General features: G+C 37.8%; 1 protein-coding gene across 1 annotated transcript in view; it reads left to right on the top strand.

Moving 5' to 3' along the window:
* The first annotated feature begins 8,512 nt into the window (after positions 1–8,512).
* The window catches only part of LOC121318027 (receptor-type tyrosine-protein phosphatase R-like), a 51,742-nt gene continuing 38,318 nt past the window's right edge, over positions 8,513–21,936 (top strand). Inside the window, exons 1-2 of the mRNA XM_041254227.1 lie at positions 8,513–8,923; positions 13,192–13,499. Coding sequence (XP_041110161.1) covers positions 8,863–8,923; positions 13,192–13,499 — 369 coding nt within the window. The 5' untranslated portion in view covers positions 8,513–8,862. The remainder of the gene's footprint in view (positions 8,924–13,191; positions 13,500–21,936) is intronic.

The following is a 21,936-nucleotide window of genomic DNA, read 5'->3' as shown; positions in this document are numbered from 1 at the left end:
ACCACATGTAAGCAGGGACAGATCCTGGACATGCTTTGTTTCTGTAAAATGTCCATCTTGTGATTTTAGATGTAAGATATCTGCCAATGTGTGTGTAATTTACATAATATTGATGTCTTATTTTCAATGACAAAATTTATGATTCTCTTGTAATTCATTGCGCTACTGACGTTAGTCAGAAATCCCCATATAGTGTATTATTATACAGCACATCAGCACAGTTCACTCATTGAGGCACCTGGGCATATGAGTTTCGGATGTCTAGCCATGGTTCTGAATGTTTTTGCAGCTGGGGGAGGGGGACACACTGAATTATGCCAAAGATATTGCCATTGCCATCGGGGGAGTCACCGTGGCAATTGCATTTTGTGGAGCGTATGGTGCCATGAAGGAGAACAAGTGTATACTGGGTCTGGTACGTAGGATATTTTAGCTGTGATTTAGTTTTTCTTTCATTAATATTGCTCTTGATTGTCAATAGATTGGTTTTAAGGTTCCACCTCATCAAGAAGGATTTTTGTGTCTTAACAAAACTTAAAGGATAAACTTAAACTGTAAATAGTTACAGTACCTAAATCAAGGTCAAGCCTGACTATAGCCTCCTCACTTGTGTGAACAGCTACCCAAATGTTCTATATATGCTGTATATAGTGTAATATATTCTAGGCATGGTCCTATAGTGCCGTTCTTCATCAGGTTTAACAGGTATGATGATATAGTTCACTGCTTTTGGGCCTGTATGGAGGTTTAATTAAGAACACAATAGGAATCTGGTGAGGAAGGGTTAGTGTTGCTCTTTAGCTATAGTGTGTGCTCAAAACAGCCAACTTCCCAACGTTTATACCTTTGTTAATGGAAAGTATGTTGGAAAACAAGTACTTGAGGCACAGAACTTATAGGCTTTTGATGTCATGGTAACTACACTCACTTATTTCTATTTAAATCTATTTAATATCAAAAGCCTATATAAGTACCTCCACTATTTGGAATTGACTCGTGTTAGTAAATTGACTGTACTAATACAAAGCCAAGCACCCCTTATCAAGTGTGTCAGTAGGATCTCATGTACAGTATACTGTGAAATCAGTTTGCTTTATCGAGCACTCATTACATGGAAAATACAGTTTTAAAAAACAATTTGCGTGATTTATTTTAGGGGTACACGAGGAAGTAACCCTTCATAGCTTCGATATATATACGCTATATATATATATATATATATATATATATATATATATATATATATATATATATATATATATATATTGTTGCTGTATCAGAGGTATGGAACGTCTCTAATACATTATGTTTTTCACTCATTTGAAAATGTAAGTAAGACACACAGATAGTCGAATGGTCATACAGACAGCCTACATATACACATCGAATATAGGTAAGGTTGCAATTTGCAAATTGAAAAATAATATAAACTGCATAAAGTAAAGTGTTTCCTGTTGTTGCTTTTTAGTTTTATAATGCATTTTTAGTGTTTTTCTTGTTTTAGTCTGTTTAAGGGATTTGAGGAAATTGAAACAGACTTTAGAAATCACATTCCTCTGGATGAAAAAGGCAGTGAGTTGCTAGACTCTTTGTCTTGGGATAGCTTGCAGAAGGTAATCATTGTTTTTATAAGCATTGTCTGCCTCCTGTTGTGGTGTTGAAGATGTTTTTGTTATTAAAGTTTTTGTTTTATTTACTCTTTAATTCAGGATATATTCTGTAGATATTTCAATGCAATGCTGTGAAAGTTGTTTGATCCTGGATTCTAATTACTGCCTGAAGTACTGTAGGTCACAGAAAGCAGCAATCACTTAAGTGATTAGGTGACTGTGACATCATCATTGATGACGTTTGAGGCACATTGCTTGGTGAACAGACTCCTACTGAGATAAACCCACACACGATATTAATAATGTCTTTATTCAACAGGACAGTGAGTGCTGTGAACTGGTCAATGGTTATGAAGACTGGGGAAGTAAAATCCCAGACTCATGCAACTGTGTGGCCTTCAGCGCTTCACACTGTGTTGAGGTGCAGGTGTGTACAACGTTAATTCAAACGCATGTTCTAGACATATTTTTGTGTAAAATCATTTTAGTTCTTGTCATTGGGGGAATTCTGAAAGCTTTTACTCCTGCTTGAAAAGGAGCAAATGTTCCTGTTAAAAAAAAGACAAACAAAAAACACAACAGTGCACCACCTGGCCAAACTCCTGCACTCTACATCAGCTAGATAAGCCTCAGCATGCTGTATGTGTATCTGCACATGCTCTACATGACCCCTTGCCAGACCTGTGTTACTCGGTGTTCTGTTCTCGATTTGAACAATGATCTGGTGTGTTAATTACAGCACACCCAGGAGAAGCCTTACTGAAGTGGTTCCCCATTGGCCAATGGCCCATGCCATTGTAGCTCGTGGCATTGTCGGTGAGGTGCCACGTAAAGGGGCTTTCTTCAGCTCACTCTTGCCGTGTGTGTAATGTTGATGTGAAGGCCAGAGTGGTTGACTCAGAGTTGTCAGTTCTCATGTGTGTGTGTAACAGGAAGGAGGTTGGTCACAAACCAGCGACCCTGCACACCCAAGCGAGCGTCTTGACACAAGCCAGGCTCTTCTGCATTCGTGGCTTCAGAGCTTTTAATCTCATCTCAGAATCCATAACAGCAGTGCATCATACAATACTGCCTGTTATATCTGCATCCAGATTATTTGATTAAAAAGCTTCTTTGTTTTTTTTTCCAGGAAAAGAGGTCCTTGTTGACAAATTATGACCTTCCCAGGAAGGTGTACAAACAGGTACGTCCAGTAATTTGTCCTGTTCCATCTGCTGATGTCATACATTTGCACCATTTCACACGGACAGCAAATGCAATCCTGCACAGGCTGCTACTGTAATGCTGAACAATTTTGATAACATGACATTTTGCAGTAACCGTATGTACAGATGTATTTATTCATTTTTCGGGTGCTCTCTGTCTTCCGGTTGCTGATCCTCTCTCACATAAGCAAAAAGACTGCCCTTCATAATCTGAATTATATATGCCCCTAGACCAGGGCCTAGTGTGTACAACGGCGCCATCTTGTGGAAAGAAAGTGTACCTAACAAATAGTTTAGAATAATACCAGCACAATTATTTTAAACCCTTATTTGTGTAACTCGCAGTTAACAAATTGTCCTCTACTGTCAATACTGATTTTGCAATATTTTAGTAAAATAAATAATATTATTAATTGAATTTATTTTGTTTTTTGTTTTTGCAGACTTGTATGAATATGGTGCTTGAAATATTGGAGAGTGATTTAAAAATCATACTTGGAATCACCTTTGGCTTTGCAGTCATTGCGGTAAGAATGAATACTGGTTTAGAACCGTAATATACCATGTTTTATATAACGCCCTTCACGCCATGGCACCCAGAGAGAAAAAAAAAAAAAAACAGAAGCGCTCATGTGTACAATACACTCCAGCTATAACCACTTATATAAAAGCACATTCACAACAGTATGTTTTCAATTGAGCTGAGCTAACCTTACCAAACAGGTGACTAGATCATTGTGAATTACCACGTCCGCTTCTGTTAAAATAAAGACACATCTGAGCATCATGAACAAGAAAGAAACACGCAGGCTTTAACATCATGCTGTGTGCTGTATACTGTATGGCTGAATTTCACAGGGGAACTGTGTAATTTGATTGGGCCATTTGCAATTTTGTTTTATATTCAATTAAGAAGTTAGACTTAATTTTTGAGTTTTGGATAAATCACTTGAAAATAAGCTTGGGCGGCCTGACAGAATACTCAACACCTACAGCAAATGTAATATGGGAGAACCATGCAAATGTAAGAGATTAATCTGTAAAAAGCAATTTGGTGTAAAAGCAAATATTGATCTGCTATTGAATTCTGTTTGGAATGGAATGAGGAATCTGAAGACAAAAGGGCGAATGGGGTTTAAGGTTCCTCGTGAGGGAAACACCACATTCGTTGTGCACGTTTAAAACCCCACAATTGACAAATTCAGATAATTACGTTCTCAGAATCATGAGATTCTGCCATTGGATTTGAAGATCTGGCAAAAAATAAAAAAACTTGCTCAACACTAGAATTTAACACGTGTTTTAAATATTGTGCTTGAAGGTAGGCTTACTGCTAATATGGGACATGAATTGGGAAGTCAAAGCTGTAGAACGGATCTCCCTGTCCTTTCGTCGTTTTGACTTGAATAGGAAGGGTCATACTGAAATACACGGTCATTTTCACGACTGTCTACTTTGATGTGTTTTCAGTAACTATTGCTTTGTCTCTTTTTCAGCTGATTGGTATGATCCTGTCAATGACACTGTGCTGCCAGGTCAGAAAGAAAAGCATCCAAAGTAATGAAAATCTACCACCACAATACTCTTGTGATTATTAAAAACTCAGCATACTACTAGCGTTGCCTATTGCTTTATTCATGGATCATCAGAATAAGTGGAATTTTTCTCGTTAACTTGTTGAGTAACAGTTTAAATGCCACATTGCTATAGGATATATTACAAAATCCATACAGATTACTTTTCATTGCAACTGTTTTATAAGAGAATATTTAATATGTGAATATTGAAGTGCCTGCTTGAGAGTGTGCTGTGCTTGTTAAAAGAGTTCAGTCAGTGAATAATAAAGAGCTACTAACATACCTGAAAGCTGTTGTGCTGTTTTTGTTTTCTCTTAATTTCCAGTGTCTGAGAGGCCCTCTCTCTATATCAGAACCATCTGAACTGTCACTTTGTGAATACTCTCATGTGCAAATATAGTGTGACCTATAAATACCTTTATTATATTATTATTATTATTATTATTATTATTATTATTATTATTATTATTATTATTATTATTATTATTATTTTCCTTCTTAGCAGATGCCCTTATCCAAGTTACAAGTTATCACAGTACAAAGTATTACATTATAAAATATACATTATTACATTATTAAAATATTACATTACAGGTTATCACATAATAAAATATCACATTACAGAATATCAGATAAGAGCAGATATGAAAGTACAATAAAATAAATTGAAGTAAGTAAAAGCATACTTAAAGCATATAGTAACTTATAAGTAAGAGCGAATTTAACTAAGAGAACAGAGAACAAGAGTACAAAGAGTGTACAAAGAGCGTACAGCAGACAGCAACAGGAGGAATTGGAAGGCAGCTGTAGAATGTAGAATGTAGACAGCCATTTAATTTATTTTTGTTATATACCTGTCCTGGGACTTTGTGTAAGTTATCTCAGAGGGGACCTGGGTAACCCCATAGTCCATAATGAGGAATAGTGGAGTGTCAATCACAAATCACACTTCTCAGACTAGCAGAGGGAGCGAGACCCTGTCTAAAGCAGTATTTGTTCATAGTTTGGTTTAGTGTTTTGTTTTCCTTTTTACTTTCATCATTTGGTTTTCTCACTTTGGTGTCCAGGACTTGGCGGGGGACCTCCAGATCTTCAGGAAAAGGGGGGGTTGATGAATACCTGTCTATACCCACCCAGTCTAGGCATCCCAACCACCCACACCTTCCCACCCCCAAGCACCCACAGACACCCACACTCACACAACCCCCTGTCAGGCTCTCACACCTCGTTACTAACCCCGAATCTCCCCATAGCTAACTACCACCCCACAAACCCTAGATCAAGGGTCTCCAATCCTGGTCCTGTAGAGCTACTGTGGCTGCTGGTTTTCGTTTCAACCAATTCCTCAATTTCTTAATTGAACCAATTATTGGCTTAATTAGTCAAGATTAGCAGGTGTTCCAGATCTTTAGCCGTTAATGATGTAAAGACACCTAGAAAACCTGCTGGATCGGGGCTTTCCAGGACCAGGGTTGGAGACCCCTTCCCAGATGCAGCCCATGCACCTTACAATAACAGCAATGCAACAGCAATAACAAAGTCCCCCTGGAGCGCGAGCGTGCTGTGCTGAGACCTCCGGACCGGGTCATTACAGTATTAAAATCTCCTAAAAGAATTTTAACATGGGTGTGGTGCCATAATAGCTAGCAAGATTGCAGGTCAGCTGACCTAGGAGAGATTTTGAAGGCGATGTAAATTATTTCAGTACATATTGGTACAATATCTAAATCTTTTTCGAGCTTCTTAACATAACTTATTATTATTATTATTATTATTATTATTATTATTATTAATAATAATAATATTATAATAATTAAAGATTATTATAATATATAAATATCTATATTAATACTGAAGACTGCATTTTCCACTTCCTTTAGAGAGGAATTTTTGGCTCCATTTTAGGATCAAGTTCACAGTGAGTGTCACTCATTGATGTTCGACTACACTAGCTGACGAGACTTCTTGACTCTTCTTCAGACGGAAGTCTGCCTTTGAAGACAGTTAATGTCATTACATATAAGATATTACTTATATATATATATATATATATATATATATATATATATATATATATATATATATATATATATATATATATATATATATAGGAAGGTAAGAACTATTTTGAATCTATATCTCTTTTATATTGATGCATTGCTACAAGGTATATGATTTATGTTTTAGTCTAAGAGAGTGATATATTGGATGTAGAATTTAGCGGTGGGCGTTTTTAGCATTATGCATGCATAACTTAAGGGTAAAACATGTTATAACCATAAACATATTAAAATATTAATGCTATCATACCTGTTAAGGCACTGGACCTCCCAGATTGCCTGTCAGTTGGGATTTGACATAGTCTGTAACTACTCAATCCATTTGTAAGCATTTAATAAACTGAAGGAGTACTGATACTACTCTGATTCTTTAAAACTTCTAATCGAATGAGTCTGTGTCAGCTTCTTGATTATTAAAAGTCATCTGGATGCATTGCAAGTCCAGTGCATGAACGATCCATGTATGTGCGAATCTGACAACTAACTACTTTCTTATACAAGGTTACTGTAGTTAATGGTTTACTGTAGCTCTCCTTTCCCATACATTCCTGTGCATGCCTTATCATTCAATTATTCTAAGCCTAAGGCCAAGTGGTGTTGCCTTAACAACTGTACTTATGGCAATGTCACCTCCAGCAAACTGGTTTAACATTAACAACACATTTTCTTTCATATTTATTTCATATTTACTCTGGCAATGGGGCATCCTCACAGGTCTGAAAGTTTCATTGAGAGGTGTAATGAAACGGAAATAGTGCATATTAAATGGCGTTGCTCTGTCTAATGTTTGAATGTGCCCTCTAAGTCTCCCTGTGAAATGAAAAAGGGTTGCACCTGTTGCAGTAGAAGCTTGCATTGGGAACAAAACAGAAATATATTGTAACAAAAAAAATGAACTGTTCAAAAAGAGGTCTGTATTTTTACATTAATATTTAGCTGCATAAAGTAACCAGTATAAGGTAATTATTTGTGGCTATTGTGTCTACCAGCACCATAGGAAGATGAGTGAACTTTTGTCAATAGCTGCTCTGAGCTGCAACCTTTCAGACACTCCTTTTAGAGGCTACACCATAAATGAATTGGATGTGAGGGAACACAGGGAAATGCATATACAAACTGATTCCAATGACATTCAATCATTTTTTTAATCATTGCGCAGAAGCTCACAGTGAAAGTATGCCATGACTAATAACGTCACAGTTAGGTGGTACTTTGCAAATACAGATTGTGTGTGTATATGTGAAGCTGTGTATATGGGGGGAAAGTCAATGCTCAACATCATAGGGGCAATTTTAATCCCATAAATCATACCTCTCATGCAAAAATACAATTCTTGTCTGCATAGCATTTTGATCCATTCCAGGTTTTATTACGAGACTGCACAAAGAAAGAAAATCCACCACTCCTGCACTACCATTTTGATCACAGGGGGCGCTGTGGCTTGTGCATATTGAATGCCCATATATGTCAGAACTTCCAGACAGTGCAGGACTTTGTTCCAGCCGCATTAATTATTAGATTGAACCAAAGTAAACCACAGTTTTTTGCCTACATCTCTTAATCAATTAATTGTACCCTATTAAACCTGCGAAGGAACTACTGCCCAGTTACCGACCCAAGCAAAAGACTGCAGTTCCTTTCACGCAGTTTGAGCCGCGCTGTGTAGAGGTTTCACTGCCGCTACGTGAGCAGTTTTTCACAGCAACCACAGTGCAAAGAGAGGCCAAGTTAAACCCAATCTCTGAAGTGTAAATTAGCCATGGGTCGACACTTTATTCTAGTATATATATATATATATATATATATATATATATATATGTGTGTGTGTGTGTGTGTGTGTGTGTGTGTGTGTGTGTGTGTGTGTGTGTGTGTGTGTATATATATATATATATATATATATATATATATATATATATATATATATATATATATACATATACATAACACACATATACATACACACACACACACACACACACACACACACACACACACACATATATATATATGAGTGCCGTGCTACCAGTGCAGGACGGGGAGCAATGTGAGTGGTTTTATTTATTGATAAAATATTCCACATGCGATTTCAGTTGTGTGTGTGTAGCTTTCAACAGAAGCGCTACCCGATATTAATTATGCACCAGCACTGCCTATCCTCTGTGACTCTCAGTTATATACGAGCTGCGCCAGCATCACCCAGACACAGTAAATTGGTATGATTGATGCAGGTCAGAATCGCCATTGCAAAAGTAAGATCGCTGGATTCTCTGTAGGGTGTCTGGGATTATAATCGCATCGGCAGCTGCACAAATAAAAGAAGAAAAAGAAGAAGAAAACGCGAGCCGTTCAGAAATCCGCTCTTAAAGCGAATGTTTAAGGACGCATCATCCACACACTGACCGTCGGCATCATGCAAGGCGGACGCGGCTTCATGGTGGTTGTATGTATGTTGTTCCGGCTGAAGATTGCAGGTAACGGTTGCATTTATTTGGGAAGGTAAAAAGGACTCTGCATTTTGTGACTGATGGCAACCTTAAAACGATTTCGTGGTGTTTTGGTGATCTAGGAGAATGGTTTACTCTCTATAAAAAAACAAATCTCCGGAAATGTGCTCCTCTGATATTATAAAATGGCAGATACTTCCAGTTTAAAATCAAATACCTCTGTTGGTGAAACCTGCTAGCATTCGACAATTTTTTTTTTTTTATGACAGATTACAGAAGTCATTGTTCCCCCCCTTTATATATATATATATATATATATATATATATATATATATATATATATATATATATATATATATATATATATATATATATAATGTATCTTTTGTTGAATGTATATATTCGGCTAGGAGTTTTTGTTTAGGTAAGCAGAATTCGTGCATCAAGTGTTTTATGTACCTTCTTGTTTTTATTTATCTATTCGTTAAGTAATAATGTTTAAAAAAAAGAGAGAAAGGAAAAAGAGCAGGACAGTCTAACCCAACAGCCACTGTCTCGTCCATCGTGGCAGCAGGTAACTTTTTAGCTATTTTTCTGATCAGGAATGGTTATTGCCCATCAAAGCCTCTGTCCAATCGGTGGAGTCTGGCTACTGGAAGGAGGAGTTTCAGCACCACGGACAGCAGCTTGCTCGCACTCACCATTAGCATTACCATGGCTTTGCTAGAATGATATTTTTACACTGTCCTCAGCATGTCTGGTGAACAATAGGGTGATTTGTAGGAAAAAGCAACTACGCTGCGCTAAATAATAATAATAATAATAATAATAATAATAATAATAATAATAATAATAATAATAATCAATAGAACGAAAGCCATAAATAATATTTAGTATTTTTTTGTTTAAAAATACAGTGCTTATAGATGCCCAAAGATCAGAATTGGATAAGGTATGTGCACAGTGTGATCAATAGTTTAAGTGATGGGCAAAATATATTATTTAACTGTCATTTAAATCCCACCTACATCACCACATATGCCTAATCATTATGTTTAAAATGAATCAATATATTAAGTCAACATCGAGACAATCACGTACCACAATATTGTAGTGATCTTGTGAACAGTTCTAGGCTCCAGGGTACAGTAGAGCGTTGTAGTTGAAAACCCTGCATCTATGGAATTTCTCATTTCCAGGATTACCCCAATTACAAGAAACAAATCATACTTATTTTTCATTTCTATGATTGCCCATCATCCATGGGAGATAAATACAATCTTTAACATCCACTTATGTTGAGGTTACATGCAAACAAAAGCCAGTAACTCAATGACAGTTTGAACCACACATGTTGAAGCATCATATTCTGAATGATGCATCTTGTAGAACCACATACAAGGTGGCTGACAGTAGGTGTTCGGTTGGCAGGTGTTTCCATATCCAAGACTACAGAAAGTCCTGATGCCTCGAAGCTTTGACTGCATGGGCTCTTTGGAAGAATAGATGCTTATTTCCATCCCCAACATTCATGTGTGAATTAGATACACAGGTTTAATCACTATGCACACAAGTCACATTAAGTTAGCGCGGTCCTAGTTACCAGTGGTGACCCTACACCCTACTGATTGCATGAGGCTGGCCTCCTGTATGCTGCTGAGGCTGCGATTGTTTATGGTGTGCTACATGCAACAATGTTTGTGCCCAGCTTAATACTCATAAGTATGCAGTGAGAGTCCTGTTTCTAAGAATCAAGCCTACTCTTTGAAGCATTCGGGCATGCTTGTCTCTTTATACAATCAGAGCTCACTTACCACATTTGTCATTGCATTTTAGCATGCAATCTTTGACTTGCAGGCTGTGGAAGGTGCAAATTGCCTCCCCTTTGCTTTGATCTTGCTTTGAAGCCATATGGTGGTGGATAAAAGACCATGGATGTGACTGGTGGGGTTTATGTAGGTCAGGAAACTATCTGTTCATTGGCTCAGGTGCTACAAGCCTGGTCCTGCATACTGAATAGAGTGAACAGTGGCACATACTGCACGTTGTAAAGGAACGCTATCACTAGATTCTACAGTGGCATTGGCTCAGCTGATGCCCTGGTTTCTTCATTGGGTATTCAGGTTTGTCATTCATGTTATATAACCTTTGAAAGTGCACTTATGAAACAGGTTTTAGGAAACTCCTGTGTAATTATGCTGAGACCTGGGTTAATGCCTTTCACTTTACAAAGCATGCCTTTAAAAGGATGTCAGGTCATTTCATTATACAGACGCTGACATTGGTTAATGAAAAAAATTGTTTACAGAAACATAATGATGCTAACAGCAGCAGGCTGCAGATATTGCTTACAGATAATGCTGGCTTAGAGCACAGTATTAAAACACTGTATAAGAGAGACAGCATAACAAGGTATTCTGATCTAAAGTAAAACTCAGTGATCCAGACTTATTTAGCTTTCTCCACACGATAAGCCCTGAAGAAATATTGTATGGAATGACAGGTGATTGTCTCCTTTCTTGGTGTATACTGATAAGAACATAAGAACATAAGAAAGTTTACAAATGAGAGGAGGCCATTCGGCCCATCTTGCTCGTTTGGTTGTTAGTAGCTTATTGATCCCAAAATCTCATCAAGCAGCTTCTTGAAGGATCCCAGGGTGTCAGCTTCAACAACATTACTGGGGAGTTGATTCCAGACCCTCACAATTCTCTGTGTAAAAAAGTGTCTCCTATTTTCTGTTCTGAATGCCCCTTTTTCTAAACTCCATTTGTGACCCCTTGTCCTTGTTTCTTTTTTCAGGCTGAAAAAGTCCCTTGGGTCGACACTGTCAATACCTTTTAGAATTTTGAATGCTTGAATTAGGTCGCCACGTAGTCTTCTTTGTTCAAGACTGAACAGATTCAATTCTTTTAGCCTGTCTGCATATGACATGCCTTTTAAGCCCGGAATAATTCTGGTCGCTCTTCTTTGCACTCTTTCTAGAGCAGCAATATCTTTTTTATAGCGAGGTGACCAGAACTGAACACAATATTCAAGATGAGGTCTTACTAGTGCATTGTACAGTTTTAACATTACTTCCCTTGATTTAAATTCAACACTTTTCACAATGTATCCGAGCATCTTGTTAGCCTTTTTTATAGCTTCCCCACATTGTCTAGATGAAGACATTTCTGAGTCAACAAAAACTCCTAGGTCTTTTTCATAGATTCCTTCTCCAATTTCAATATCTCCCATATGATATTTATAATGTACATTTTTATTTCCTGCGTGCAGTACCTTACACTTTTCTCTATTAAATGTCATTTGCCATGTGTCTGCCCAGTTCTGAATCTTGTCTAGATCATTTTGAATGACCTTTGCTGCTGCAACAGTGTTTGCCACTCCTCCTACTTTTGTGTCGTCTGCAAATTTAACAAGTTTGCTTACTATACCAGAATCTAAATCATTAATGTAGATTAGGAATAGCAGAGGACCTAATACTGATCCCTGTGGTACACCGTTGGTTACCACACTCCATTCTGAGGTTTTTCCTCTAATCAGTACTTTCTGTTTTCTACATGTTAACCACTCCCTAATCCATGTACATGTGTTTCCTTGAATCCCAACTGCGTTCAGTTTGAGAATTAATCTTTTGTGCGGGACTTTGTCAAAAGCTTTCTGGAAATCTAAATAAACCATGTCATATGCTTTGCAATTATCCATTATCGATGTTGCATCCTCGAAAAAATCAAGCAAGTTAGTTAGGCACGATCTCCCTTTCCTAAAACCATGCCATACTTGCCATACTGTAGCAACTAAATCTACAATGCAATCAAAATTTTAAGAAAGAAGGAATAAAGCATGTCACTTTTCCCCAGGTCCTTTCTAATGCCGATTATATTGCTATTAACATAATCACCTCAGTATAGCTCATTCATTGAAAAAGTTTTGACTTGAAGTCTTTTTCAGTGTCGTCAATGTTAAAATGAGGTTTGGTTCACATACTTATATCACTGGGTGATGTGGTCTCCACCCCCAAGTGATAAAGTGTGAAGGATTTCTTAATGGTGGCAGATCCTTCAAAACTGAACACATGATGGGAGTGAGTGTACATCACACCAGAATGTGAAGGACAACTGATTCCAACACTGAGGACATTGAAAAAAAGTTCAAGTCAGAACACTTTTCAATTGTTTTTTTTTTCTTTTTTGTGAAATTGTAAAAAGTAAACCAATCCCAATAATTGCTATTCAATATTTTGATAAAGAATACCAAAAAAAAGAATGTGCTTAAATGTTGTTCCTTCATTTCAGGCTGCTTTTCTGGAGACCAGGAGGACTTCTTGACAATACACCAGCGAAGGTCTGAAAGGCCCCTTGTCTTCTATCCGCCCGCAGAGGAGGGGATTGAGAAGAGTGTGGAGCTGGATGGTCTCGGCGTGCAGAGAAACCTTTTCCATTCCCTTTCACGTGCCAGGATCAGCAAATTGCACCCCACAATGATCGTAAAATCCACCTTTCTGCAAGCATCCCATGACCAGAGCATCAGTCTGCTCGCCAGAATTGATCAAGACCTGGAGATTGAAAACGAACCAGTGTCTGATGAACACTTGATCATTGTGGTGAGTGTCTCTTTGTTTTAAAATCATTTTTTGTTCACTTACTTGCTATTTTAAGATGTTCATCATTTCTCTTTTCTAACTGCTGAATGCTGAACAGATTTCCTCATTGCATTCAAATTTTGTGACTAAACTGTCTTTGAATTTGGATGATCCCTGCTCGGAAGTTACAATTCTCCAGACAAGTGTAAATCAAGTTCAAAGCAAAGTAAAAACAGATATCGAGACAAATTCTGACAATGACTCAGGGATCAAAATAATTACATAGCAGTTTGACCTATTCCAGGTTTTACTACAAGCTGGATTAGCCCCAGTGAATAGGTAACAAGCTCATGTGTGTCTTATTAAACTCATAGTAAAGCCATGAATGGATCAAACCACTATGTAATGCAAGTCTTATCTCCATCCCTATAACTGAATATTGGGCTATCAGGTCCCAAAACACTGTATGAACATTATAAAAAGACAAGGCTGGGAAATTTGTAAATAGAATGACATTTCATGCTGCTTGCTCCTTAAAATAGGATAGCTGTGTGCACTAACGTTGCATTTTCTTGTATGGAATGCTTGTTTGTTTTAGAGCACATGGTTTGATTTGAAAATGTGTATATGACTTCATAACAGCGGGGGAGACAAAACTTGCACAATTTCAGATTGTTATAATGAAGCATTCCCCCAAAACAACCACCCACTGATTTTAAACCCCTCTGTGAGCACAATCCTTGGGTAAAAAAAAAGGGGTTTGGTCATAATTTAGCAAAAGTTATTGAGATTTTGAGAATCTGTTTTTGTATCAATGTTTGTCACGCATATATCTTTACATGTAACTAGAGAACTGCCTATTATCAGGATTTGGCCATATGTGAAAGGGCCTGTGAATCTGGGTGTATGACGCTGTGTCACGCTTGTACTTACACTTTTGCATAGACATTCTTTGGATGCAAATCATAGTGATCTAATAGATTTATTTATTTTACAGTTGTGTCCAGGTAGACATTTATGCTACTAACATCATGGTTTCATACTGTTTCTTAGTGTCTGGTATCTTCTTAGCAAACAACACATGTAAGGTAATGCAAGGTTCTGAATATCCCTGTGCTGTTTTCAAGCTGGAATGTAAGGTAATGCAAGGTTCTGAATCCCCTAAAAAGGCTCTAAACCAACAGGATTCCCTTGTGGATCTTTCACTCTATTCCAATCCAGTACCTTGTTCCAGCCATGTTCTAAATTATGTATTTTAAACATCTAGTATTAAATAAAACAATTAAAAACCAGGTTGGAAATGGGCACTCCTCTGCTCAATTCAGTAATTAAGGATTGTGACTGGCCAAGGTCCTGAGCCGGAACAGAATGAAGGTGATATAAATGAACACCAAACTCCTCGTTTTTCAAAGTACACTTTCAAAATGGAATGTGTGTTGGGTTTTAAAGTAATGCAAGCTTTAGACATTGTGCAGTCAGTGTTTTTTTTATTATTATTATGGCTTCTTTACTTAATCACTGTAATTATTCATCAAGGGTTCTACTTTGTGTATGTTGGCATCCCTTTATAGCACATTCTCATTTGGAAATGGCACGAAAAAAAAAAAGCTGTTTCAAATAGGGTTGTGTCCAAGGGTGTCTTTTAAAAAATGATCCCTTCCGCCCCTTCAGACAACATAGTGTTATGATACCCCTCCTTAGTTTTTGTGAAGATAAACAATAATTATCTTTTTTCTTCTTTTTTCAAACAATAACCTAAAGTAAAGATCAGAATTAGTTTTATTGTAAAAGGGTTATTGATTTTAGAAGAGGGGCTGCGGTTTAGTCTTCAGATTCAGATTTGCAGATGGGACTATTTGTGAACGGATTCGATTGCTTGAATTGACAAAATCTCCCTTTACAGAAACACACTTGCTATAGAGTCTACCTCGGTTCTCAAGGAAATGCAATATTGTTCGCTATTTGATTGTACCCCTGTGCTGTTCATCCTTTGAAGGTCAGAAATGATTAACGTTTTGCATTGAAGCAAATGTTTATCTGGCAGCTTTCCAGTAAAGTCTGCCTTAAAGAGGAGCCTCTATGCTATAGAAACCATTGCTCTAATACCTGGTATTGATAGCTTGTATTTCTAATCTACTAAGTACTACAGGCACACTGGATTTGATGGCACCCATTGGCTTAAAGCCTTTGCCTTAATGTGATCCAGTGCAAAAACATTTCCCCTTCCTCAGTGCCCTTGGGCACTATAAACATTATGAGACAGAGCTGTCCATGAATTGTCTGTTCTCCTATGTGACAAGACTGCATTTCACTCTTCCTGCCCCAAAGGCTCAGAGCACAGTCTGTATTTCTAAATCTCAGATTTAGAGATGCTGCTTTTATGTATTACAGAATACATGCCAAGGGATTCAAATGCCTAACACATAAGGCTGACCTGTCAGACAAGGTTTGTGCTGCATATTCAGTTTCCTTATTCTTTTCCTTATTCTTTTATCCAGAAAAAAAGTTTTAAGACTTGCATCTCATTTCCAAGAGGGTCCTGGAAAGGTAGTGGAAATGTACATATTAACTACAAATGGAAATGATTGTCTATAAGTTAAAAAAAATTACACGGGAAAGCAGTCCATTACAGTAACACATCATAATCCACAATTGTATCATTCACAGCCTTAATCACTTAATTGCATATGTTCATGTGACTTTGAAAATCGTTTCTGAAGTAGTAGAGTTGGTGGTGGAGTTTGTGTTAGGTTTGGGGTTGTAGTTGTAGTTATGGTTAGGCTTGGAGTTAGGGTTGGAGGTGGAGTTTGTGTTAGGGTTGGGGTTGTAGTTGGAGTTATGGTTAGGATTGTAGTTAGGGTTGGTGGTGGAGTTTCTGTTAGGGTTGGGGTTGTAGTTGGAGTTATGGTTAGGATTGTAGTTAGGGTTGGTGGTGGAGTTTGTGTTAGGGTTGGGGTTGTAGTTGGAGTTATGGTTAGGATTGTAGTTAGGGTTTGGGTTGGGGTTGGAGTTGGGGTCAGAGTTAAGATTGGAGTTGAGGTTAGGGTTAGATTTGGGGTTAGGGTTTCATAGGCAGTATATCCTGTGTTGGTTGAAATTGGGTACTGAAGATGCATTTTGCTGCACTGTTGGAAATATGAATTTACAACCTATCGCTGATGTCTTATTATATCTTTCTCCCATTTCTTTTGCAAAAGAATCTAATAGCTCAAAGCTGTCTAACAAACAGAGTGTGGTTTAGACCTGCCTTCCACATGAAGCTGAGAAGTGCACAGCAATGGAATCGGACACAAACGATCCTTTTCTATTTATCCTTACGTTTTCCCATTCCAACAGCTTTTATGGCTTTCCTAAGCCCTTTTTGATCACTAGCCTATTTTTAAACACTTCAAACTATGACAGGGGCAAACTGCATTTAGCAGTCACCACTACAGATTTCAGCAGTGCTAATTTCTGATATATTTTGGGTAATTACTGCCTTCAAGCATTTGTACAGAGGTGCTGGTGTGAGTGTGAAGTGTAAGAGCTGATAATCTTGGCTATAAGACCGGGATGCTCAGGTGTATTGTGCACTTCAGCTGTCTAGTACAAAGGGTTTATCTGAGGATCTTCATCTTCCAGAGTAGAGATTTCCTCTGCAGTGCGACGATTATAAACACTGCCTTTAAGAAAATTCTCTGAGTCATAATAAATCACCTCCATGAAAATGCAGCCTCTGTTTGTTACGAGACAAGCCAATCCTCCTCACTGTCCCCTAAGGGAGCCCTGCTCAGCTGCATATTGACTAATGGAAGCTGAGTGCATTGCAAATTAAAGGTGGATTTGCTTAAGAAGAACAGGGAAGCTGGCACAAGCCCCAGTATTTACTTTGCGTTCTTTAATGTTTATCACTTAGCTGCAGTCCTTTGAGAGGATAGTAGAATGAACCCATGTGTTTGTGGAGTTTCAGGTATATTTGGAAACACTAAAAGACACTTCCAATGACAAACGCTTCAACTAGACAGTTGACAAAAAGACTTCTCAATGTTTGCTATTCAAAGCTTCTTTTAGTATTGTTTGCACTATTGAGTGTTTTACAGTTTTGGTTGGAATTGCGGTGCTTAATTGTGAAGCATATACCCCACAGTAAAGGTAAGAACCACCTGTGCTTACCTTTAATGTGGGGCACACTAAAACAAAAAAACAATCAAACTCAATCATAGTAGTTTTTAATAACTTCCTGTATAGGTCACATGACTTGCTGGTAGATGGACCAATAGAATAAAACTGAGCTACAGAACCAGAAGTGAGTCCCTTCCAGGAAGCAGCAGACACTTTTAAATTAGTAGAGCTGCCTTTGAATTCTGTGGATGCAAAAATAAACGGGGGGAGGTGGTGGGTTGCAAAATGAACGTTAGTGCTATGAAAGGTAGGCAGCTTCAAACCCAGAATCCCCCTCCTGTTCGATCCAGCTGGTGTTGCGATGATTGCTGTTGCTGCAGCCAGCCACTAAATGTCTCACTTTTCAAACTTTAATCGGGAACGATGATTTTTTCCAGGAAAAGCCCTGTACAGAACTGCTGGCACTGAACCAGGAATGGCTGTTAGACTAACACTTACACCTTGAATGATTCTTTCTTGGGAATACTTCAAGACAGCCTAATAGATTGCAAAATATTAATGACATTTTGAAGGGCAGACAGTTTGAGTTAATAGAAATGTCCTGGAAGAAAACATCATAGATATTCATTAGTGCCCATTATGCTCTCAAATAGCATGCAATAATGTTTTTAGTATGTATGCATGTGGGGTGAGGCTGGCCGACGGTCTTGAACATGGTGTACACAATTGCTTTAAGTCTTATGAAGACTGGTAACTAAGGGTGTGCTCATACTTGAGTAGTTACATTAAAGAAGTATTTGTTTCCAGGCATTAAATAAATCTGTTTAACACCAGAGAGCTGACTGGTGCTAAATGATCAAAACCCGCCCTAATCAAGCCCCCCTCACAACTTCCCACACCACACCGAACGTCTCTCCTGTGTATGTGTGGAGGCGGGTCATGTGAGAAGTCCGGACCCAATGAGAAACTGTCAGCATTTATGGTTGCTAAGGAATAATGAATAAATAAAAGCAAAAAAAAAACAAACAAAAAAAACTAGCTGCGAATTTAATGTTGCTGGCGCTATATGAGGTACCCTGGCGCTAGATCTATTGCCAAATTTGCACCCCTGATTTGAGATATATATAAAAATGGAAAACACAGAGGGCTGGAAAAGGCTAGATGTGTTTCCATCATTCCTTCATTACACTTCTGATTGACTCTCCACTCACCACTCACAGCGCTATGAATAGCAAATGGCTTACCTGCCGTTTGTCTGTGATAAGCTCATATTAAAGTTACGATGAACGTGTTTGGCAGGGCAAGCCCCGACTATGTAGATAATGGGAATAAACAGGGCAGCCTCTTTATTGGTTAGACGCTTCATGCTCATTTCCCTGGCTGTTTGCAATTGCTTCTTGTAAATATTTATATGTATTAAGTGTTCCCTTTTATGTGCTATAAAAAGCTTAAGCAAATGTCATGGATTGGGAATACATTTTTAAAATGTTTTTCTACATTATCAAGCACTGCATCAAAGCAATAAATCTCCCTTGATGGTTTCCTAAAGCCGGGCAGAATAAAGGAGTTTAAAAAAGATGAAAGTGATTGATCGCTGCTCATTGACTAGCCAAACTGTGTGTGATGCCTTTTTTTAAATTAATTGTCATGCTAATCTTTCTAAGGCTTTCTATGAAATGTGTGTTTCCTGGGTTCATTGGGCAACATTGTTCTGTGCCCAAAATAGCCTTTTTAATATGAAAACCCTTTATACCTTTTGTATGTGACGTGTAGTTCCCCAGGATTAAAAATCAATTTCCTCATCATTTCCATGTTCAAGTTTCGCTCGTCACTTCTGAGTCGGCCCTTTCACTGCTGATACATTTTATTCCAAGTGTCGGTTTAATTTATTCTTAATTTCTATGCTTTTGCATACTTTTCATTTCTAGCGGTCTGTGTGAAAAGCATTACTCTGGAGCATATTTTAATATGATTACAGAACGTTAGGTGTGCTGTCTGTTGCTGTTGAAAACCAGCAGGGGTTTTTTAAGTTATTGGGAAAAATGTTGGGACACCAGGAAAATGGGGTGGTCCTGGACAAACCAGGAAGTCTGGTCACCCTATAGCTGGGACCATTCAGAACCAAAGAAAGCCATTCGACCTATCAATGCTTGTGTGATTCCTTATACCATATTGATCCTTGTTGGGTTGAAAATGCTGTTCAAAGATTTCTCATGGCACTGCTCGACGTGGTATTCATGTGGATTATTTTTAGTGACGCATGATAGGTTACATCAATAATAAATGACAGGAAGAGAAGGACCCAGGGGTGCAAGTCATTTAGAAAATTTGGTTTTCAGTGATAAACGGTTTTAGACACAATTGTGTGCTGTATATTTATATGTATAATCACTTATATATAATATATAAATTGCAATATTAACAAACCAGACCACAGACCTGAGTATCCCAAAAGTCTGACATATTAACTAAACAAGAGCTCATGAATTCAGCTACACTCGGTAGTTAGAAGGAAAGCTGTGCACATTGTTGATGAATTGTATTGATGGAATAGATTTATAACTAGCTGCAAAGATGATCTGGTTTTAACTTAAATCTGTGATTATATGCATCCATTAAACCATGATGTTTTTTTAATCAGCAAAATATATTTAACTTCTGCGGTAAAATTAAGAGTCTGGTGAACATGCAACATTATTTGAAAAAGTTTGAAAACAGTAAAATGCATTTATTGTTACCTGTTCAGTCTACTATTGCCCACATACCCTTTTTGACTTGCTGATTTAATTGATCTCTGGGTAAAAGTGCGCTGTGAAGACATGTTTGCAACTAGTTTCTACAGTTAATCTTCCCACATGACACAAACCTTCTCTCCTGTGTATGATGATGAGTGTGGGGGGGGGGGGGGGGGGGAGTCATGTGAGCAGTCCAGACCCAATGAGAAGTTATCAGCATCTATGATTGCTAAGGAATAATAAAAAAAAAAAAAAAAAAAACATGTCTGCTAGTGCCAGAATTTAATGTTGCTGGCACTATGTGAGGTACCCTGGCTCTAGAATCTAGTGCCCTAGCGCAATGTTGAACCCTTGGAAAGACCCTCTCCTGTCAATACTGGAAGCTGAACACACAGTGTGCCACCTGAATGGCTTTGATTTAATTCCAGTCTGCCAGCTAGGCACTGTCAACGTCTCTTCTACCAAAACACAAGGGTGTTATTTCAGAGAGAAACAGCTTTGTATGTAAACATAATACCGCACTGATATTGCTGGAAATGAAAACGAACAGGGTTCCGCTGTCATGCCAAGTACTGTCTCTGCCAAATAGTCTCCTGGCCTTGTCCCTCCAGCACAATTTTAATAATAAAGTAATAATGTGCAATATAATGTCTAACCGTATTGATTGGACAGGCAAATGAATTTGCATGCGCGCTGAATGCAAATGAGACTCTTTTCTTACAAAGACAGTATTTGGCATAACACCGGACACTTTTACAGTATCAAAAGGCCAGGCTTTGCCAAATAGAATTAACTTTTTATGCTTTGGACAGATAATTACTGATTTGTGATGCATATGGCGCCTGCTATATTGAATCATGGAGTTTTTAAAGGATACTGCTAGCAGGTTTTGGTTTGCTTTCTGGTTGCTATGCAAGGAGGCAGTTCACCGGTTCAAATCCCACCTCTGCCATTGATTGACTCCTTGTGTGACCCTGAGCAAGTCACTTAACCTCCTTGTGCTCCATCCTGCGGATGAGACGTTAAATCATTGTTTTATTGTAGGACATATAATGAACAGTTCACCTCTGTAAAGTGCTTTGTGATGGTGGTCCACTATGAAAGACGCTATATAAAAATAAAGATATTATTATTATTATTATTATTATTATTATTATTATTATTATTATTATTATTATTATCATTGTGTTATACATTATAGCTCTGAACACTTTTTGAACTGATTCCAAATGTAATAAAACCTTGCCTATTATCATGGCACATTTGCAGTTTGCCCTGTTTTTCTATAGTCTAATATGCATTCACCTGTTACGACTAAAAATGTGTTCTTAACCAGTTTGTCTTATAACTACATTTTAGAAAGAACTAGTACATTTCTGGGAACCTCTTTATATGCACTTGTAACAATTGCTGTTTGAAAGCCAAATCAGGTTTGTGTTTCTGTTGATCCTATTTTTCAATAACCACTTAATAATTGAACACTAAAACAACTTTGTTTTTCCACCCCCCCCCATATAATGAAATCTAAAATGCAATGCCCCGGAACATACCGGTCTGTGGTTACATAGCAACTTGTAATGGGCTGGCATCTCAGAATATTGAGTTGAATGGAAAGGCAAGGG

Source organism: Polyodon spathula, chromosome 7 (assembly GCF_017654505.1).
Source record: "Polyodon spathula isolate WHYD16114869_AA chromosome 7, ASM1765450v1, whole genome shotgun sequence".
In the NCBI taxonomy this organism is placed as follows: domain Eukaryota; kingdom Metazoa; phylum Chordata; class Actinopteri; order Acipenseriformes; family Polyodontidae; genus Polyodon; species Polyodon spathula.
This window is presented reverse-complemented; position numbering and strand designations above follow the sequence as displayed.